This window comes from Cebidichthys violaceus, unplaced genomic scaffold, assembly GCF_023349555.1.
Source record: "Cebidichthys violaceus isolate CVI_PGR_0920_01 unplaced genomic scaffold, fCebVio1.0.p SCAF_49, whole genome shotgun sequence".
Classification (NCBI taxonomy): Eukaryota; Metazoa; Chordata; class Actinopteri; order Perciformes; family Stichaeidae; genus Cebidichthys; species Cebidichthys violaceus.
Window position 1 is genome coordinate 1,670,694 of NW_027176694.1, and position 6,000 is coordinate 1,676,693.

Below are 6,000 nucleotides of genomic sequence, written 5' to 3' on the forward strand. Positions count from 1 at the left end.
ACCAGGTTCCATCACCGCCGCCATCATCATCATCATCATCATCACCACCATCATCACTGCCAGCTCCCCTCTATTAGCAAGGGTGCTGGTGGCAAACGCTCGTGTGTGCGGTGGGGGGTTGGTGGTGGTGGCGGTGGCGGAGCAAGGAGAAAGAAAAAAAATGCTTGTGTGGATCTGGTAGAGCTTTTAACCGAATGCCCTCCTCCCCTTCCTCCCCTCCACCTCCTTTTCCTCCCCCCCTCCCCTCCCCCCTCCCCCTTCTCCCGCCAACAGTTGGGTTTGATTTTAACGGACTCCACAGAGGTACTGACGCTCACACCACCGCTTCTGAGGCTCCCAAACAAGTATGTGGCACGATGGCTAACCACTGGGCCCCCTCATCGCTTCTGCATGTTCCGTATTCTTAATGTCTCACCTCCGCATGTGTGTCTGTGTCGATCCCGCATCCCCCCCCCCATCCTTTTGTGAGCTTTTTTTTTTTTGTTCACGTGTATCAGTCACATGTGGCACTCGCTGCACCTGGCATTAACACCTGGCATTCTCATACGCTGCCGGATCACACCTGACGTTACTGTGTGTATCCAGTGTACAGAAGTGTCACTGAAAAAGAAAAGAAAACTTCATTTTTGGTCTTAATTACACTTATCGGTTATTTTAGTAGGTGAGGGAAAGATCACTAGATGCTTGTTGATGTCACTTGAAGCTAGTCGTCCCTATTAGGGACCAGAACAGTGTAAATGGGTTTCAGCACAAACATGTAAGAAACTTAAAGAAACACATTCGCTGTAGTTTCTTTAATGTCTTTTAAAGAGTTGTTAGAGTCAGTCATCGAGACAGAGGAGGAGCCGAGGAGTAAATCTGTTCCGCTCTGACATTCGGAGAGAGCCGGGTTCTACACGCTGCGCCTCCATCTTAATTAATCACACACATCTCTCTCACACACACACACACACACACACACACACACACACACACAGGACTCAGATTTACCGCACGCGATGAATGATGGGAGCAGGCGCGGCGGAGGGGTCCAATTAGATGTAGTGTTGACGCTGCTTTACGGTGACGATAACCTTTATTATAATGTAGTGCACCGGTCCCGTCAGCGATGTTTCCTCGCAGGACGATGTCGTGGAGGTTCTCGCTTTCTTCTCACGTCTCGCCCTCGCCGTCTCTCCAGCTGTTAGTTTTTTGTTTTTTTGGAATTTTGTGTGATTAATTATACCTTTTTTTGTTTTTATCTCTCTCTTCCTCAACCCCCCCCGTACCCCGCCAACCCCCCCCTCCTCTTCTTCCTCTCCGTTGTGTTTCTGATGATGTATTATAACAGCTATATTTCCCTGTTTCTTCTTCAGGGAGAAGGGTGCGGGAGGGGCACGGGGAGTCATTTGTTTTCCCGCTTTGATACTCTTCCATTTATCAAAATGATAATTAGGTGCAATTAAATGGCAATCTCATTTGTTTTGTTCAGGTGTGTGCCGCTGAGTTTTATTTTTTTATTATTATTTTTTAAATATTTTTGCCGAGGTGTCTGTGCCGTTGTAGGTCAGTCTAATTAGAAGGTGTGTGCCGAGTGTGTTTGGAAAGGGTGTGGGGGGGCACAGGGTGGTCCGGGTGATTGAGGGGAAAATACATGGAGACGACATTCGGACTGTTCAGACAGGGGATGTGCGGCGCTGTGATGGCAGGAACGAGAACGGAATAGTTTGTCCATCTGGGTCGGCAGCACAAAGAAGCAAAGTGAACTTTTTAAGTGAAATTAGGTGTACAAAATGTAACGTGAACGCTACTCCCGACCTGCATAATATTCCTCTATTCCTAGCTGAATGCCACCATGTGTCTACGTTTGTCTGTGTTTGCTTGTTTCTCCATCTTGTTTTTTTTTTGCACTGCACAGAGTCTCATCCGTGGCTTACATCGCTGTGTCTCGTTTAATCCCCTGTATATTCAAAACTCTCTAAAACAAAAACCGTGTCCTCTCCTAATCCCGTGTGTGACGTCCTCTCTGGCCTCCGCCTGACCTTTGAACTTACTGTGTGTGTTCCTCAGGGGAGAGGCCATTCCGCTGCCAGCTCTGCCCATACCGAGCATCTCAGAAAGGGAACCTAAAGACGCACGTCCAGAGTGTCCACCATATGCCTTTTGACAACAACCAGTACCCAGACACAACGAGCTTGATGCTGAGCCGGGAGCGGCAAGAACTCCTGGCTGCCAAACACTCACCAATGCCACAACAACAGCAGTAGAGACCACTTGATAGACCAGGACTTGGGACCATACTAGTCAGGGAATCGCACATCCTGAAAACATCATCGGCCATTCCTAAAAATCAAAGGACTGGAAGTAGGACCCAAGACTCACGATAGACTTTCTGAGCCTCTCCTCTTCACCCGTCATCCTTCAATGCCCTGAGAAGACTTTTCTACTATGAAGGCTCTTGTAGTTTTGGGGTTTTTGTTCCTTCTTTTTAATAAGAAGCTAAATACAGCAGTGCTAGGCCATTTTAAAATCACAACGCGGGGCTGCGGCAGAGACGAGTGTCTTATGTACTAACGGGAAGAATTCCTTGTGAAATTCTGCGGTTAGAAATGTAGGTGTCGGGTGTGCACACAGGTGAAGAATGAAATGTAAAGTTGTCTCCTCAGCGCGAAAGCTGATTGATCTTTTGCTTCTTTAGTTTGAAGGTTGGCAAAATTAAGCAGATTGTGTGTGTAGTTTACATCACCTTAAAGGATTTCTGAATATGGAAGCCCTCAAAATTCAAAGAGTTACCTCTTGCTGCCATTTCGGAGGTACCGACGCGTGACGTTGCCTCGTGCGGCTTTTTACGAGAAAAGCAAAGAAAAACTGAACTTGAATGCAACCGCTAGCGTTTTAATCAAGGATCGTTGCATTGCATGGCTGCTGTAGTTGCCTCCCTCTTTCCCTTTGGTTTTGTTTTTTAAAGCTTTATTGTATAAGAGTTTGTTGCATTCCTCAGGACACCAATCATCGGAGGTGAGATGAGAGAGAAGATGCTCGGCAATTCCTCAACAGACAATTGACGCATTGCAAGTTCATTTTTCCTCGGGGGTTCATGAAGATGAAGACGTTCATTTGTCTGCGCACGTGCGTGCGTGTGTGTGTGTGTGTGTGTGTGCGTCTGCATGCACGTGTGTGTTAAACTCACTTCCCTCCACTCCACAGTGAAATGTTAGGAGTGCAATGACCACTCTGAGGCTGTGTAGCGGATGATTAGAAGGACAGAGAGAGAGAGAGCTGGAGAGAGGTAAGGATTAAAGAGAGAGAGCGAGAGAGAACGCTAATGGGGGTGTCTGCTTTAGTGCTCATTAAAAAGAGTGTGCGTTTTTAATAGCCTATATAAATGAGCGTACCATTTTTATGGTCATTCAATTATTGTCAATTTAAGAGGAAGGGACTGAGTGGAGGCAGTTTTCCTCCATAACTCCATCGCATTAGGGAGTGTTTTTTCCGACTCCCGACACTTCTGACTTTGAGTTCGACTTGACTTCAAAACAGCGGGGGACGGCGGGAAGACGCTGGCTCCGACCCGTGCGCTCGCAGAAGAGAACGTGGCGCCGCAAGTGTTAACCAGCAAAGATGCATCTTGATTTCATATCGCTAAAGGGCAACACTGACTCTTTGGCCTGTTGGTTTTTACGCGACGAATGCTTTGATACCAAAACCAACCCGGTCTCTCTGGTGACGGTCAGCGGCACATCATACCCCAGCATCAATGTAACCTGATTCAGAAACAAACTTCTTCTCCACTAAGTTAGGTTTATGTTTTTGTGACTTTTCTAATCTTGCGAAATGCCTCTGAAAATGATTCAAATTAAACAGGCTAGCTGTTAACCCCTGTTTCCAGTCTTTGTGCTAAGCTAAGCTAAGCTAAGCTAAGCTAAGCTAACAGGCTGCTTGCTGTATATTTAGTGGAGATCTCAGCGAGAAAATGAGCAATCTTACTCCCCAAAATGTCCCGAACGCGTCCTTTGAGCAGATAAAGCGGACATATTAATTCGGCACGTCCGACATAGCAAAACAACCGGAGACGCAGAGCTGATTTTGTTACCAAAGCATTTAAGCACACTAATGAGCCAGGCTTCCCACACTGTCGGTCTAATTTCTTGAACGGCGGTGTGAAAGATTTGCATTCTGGGAGGGAAAGAGTGAGGAGGTCAGAGAGACGGAGACAGACAGAGAGCAGCCAGGAGGTCAGGTGTGATGAGACGAGATGGAGACGTTTTGAAGCCTACTGAATGGTCGAGCCGTCGCAGCCTTAACACAGGTGTGTGTGTGTGTGTAAGAGTGTGCATTAATGCGTGAGCATTCTTTTTCAAACCTCTCCACACTGCGTGAGAGGTTGACTAACTCCTGTGTACTCCTGCCTCCCTCCACCTCCTTTGCGATGAAAGCCTGTTTTTAAGTTCAGATGCTGGGACGCTGTTCTCCGTGCTGTTTCTCTCCTCACCGGCCTCGACACGTCGGGGGGGGGGGGGGGAAGAACAGCAGGGCAGTTGAAAGCAGCTCAGACTTACAGAGCAAGAGTGGAACATGTGGAGATATATTTTTTTTTTCTTTTTTCGTAAGCATAAAAATCCAAATTTCAAAACAGTTGAAGATTACGGAGCAAACAGAGTACTGTACTTCCCATCTATTTTGAGACCTCAGCAGTTTTTCCCATGATGATGATGATGATGGTGATGAAATGGTTGCTACACCAGCGGGTTGTTGAGTTATGCATACGACGTTGTGCGCTTGAATATGCCTAATAATACACAAATGTGTACATTTGAAGGTGTGGGTAGTGAAAATACTTGAAACGGATACTCTAGCCTTCGAGGTAGTGTAGTACTAATACCAATGTTGTACAGAATTCCCTTTAAGATTAACTCCTCAGTTATGAATTTGTACTCCGAAGTGTGACTTAGAAAAGCTATGAAGCAGGAGTGACTGTATATAGAAACTGTTTATCTGTAATCCACTCTTACCAAACCCTTATATACAGCGGTAGAAACCAAATGGCATTACTAGTGCACTTAGACTAGGTTACTGCTTTAACCGTTCTCGTTTTGTCCGACTCTAGCTAAGCTTTCTTTGAGAGTGTCTTTTGAACGGTGCCAGCTAACACACTTCAATGTCATTTCTGCTTTAGAGGCTGTTTTTTTGTTTTTTGTTAGGATGATTCCATAGATATTAATGACAAATGATTTGTTCTTTGGCGGCTGTTTTTTTTTTTTTTTTTTTTTTTTTTTTTAGCTCCGTTTCCTCATTGAAAGTTTGATAATGCTAGGTGCACCAGTGCTTGATTTTTTTCATAAAGATGTAAGAGTGTGTTTATTGTCTTTCTCTTCGCTAAACTGTAGGATTGGTTGAGTAGCTCGTCACGGCCGGTCCTCCCAGAGGGGCTGGCAGGCGCTGGGTTTTTATCATGCCTCTTAAGTTGTATTATTTGTGTCCGTATTTGCTTTTTTTTTTTGTATTTGTTGTGAACTTCATGATTAATTTACCTTAGAAGACATTATTATTCCAAATGTATTTGGTTGATATCTGTATTTATTATCACTTCAAAAAGGATTAGAGGACAGAGGCAGACAGGAGCGTTTGTTTAATTTGATTTTTTTTTTTTTCCGGGGTTGTTTTTGTTTTTATACCGTGTAGTTTTCATGCCAGCAACCGATGTGAAAGCTCTACCTCGTCTGAGCCATTCTCAGTTCTGTTACACTTTTGTACATCATTTCAAAAAGATGTAATGTCATGTCCACAATAAAGACACACAAAATGGCACCTGTTGGCCGTGTTTCATGTGGGCGTGCTTGTTTGTGTAAAATCTACCTCAGCCACTGTGACTGAACACGTCCAAGTTTAGATGAAAAAGCTTCAAACAGATTAAGCCTTTTGCAAATGATCTTTTTTTTTTTTCTCCCTTTTACTCACACTACTGATGAATTTACAAACAACCAAAAAAAAAAAATGCGCCGTCTCTTATTAAAAACCGGG

The 6,000-nt window shown here is 44.9% G+C and overlaps 1 protein-coding gene across 2 annotated transcripts in view; it reads left to right on the forward strand.

Moving 5' to 3' along the window:
- LOC137887217 (zinc finger protein 516-like) overlaps positions 1 to 5,787 on the forward strand; it is a 43,718-nt gene extending 37,931 nt beyond the window's left edge. The window contains exons 5-6 of one of the 2 annotated variants that reach the window (XM_068730049.1): positions 274 to 344; positions 2,050 to 2,194. In XM_068730049.1, coding sequence (XP_068586150.1) covers positions 274 to 344; positions 2,050 to 2,109 — 131 coding nt within the window. In that variant the 3' untranslated portion in view covers positions 2,110 to 2,194. Of the gene's footprint in view, positions 1 to 273; positions 345 to 2,049 lie in introns of both variants that reach the window. The other variant, XM_068730048.1, reaches the window with a different exon arrangement.
- Positions 5,788 to 6,000: the final 213 nt, after the last annotated feature.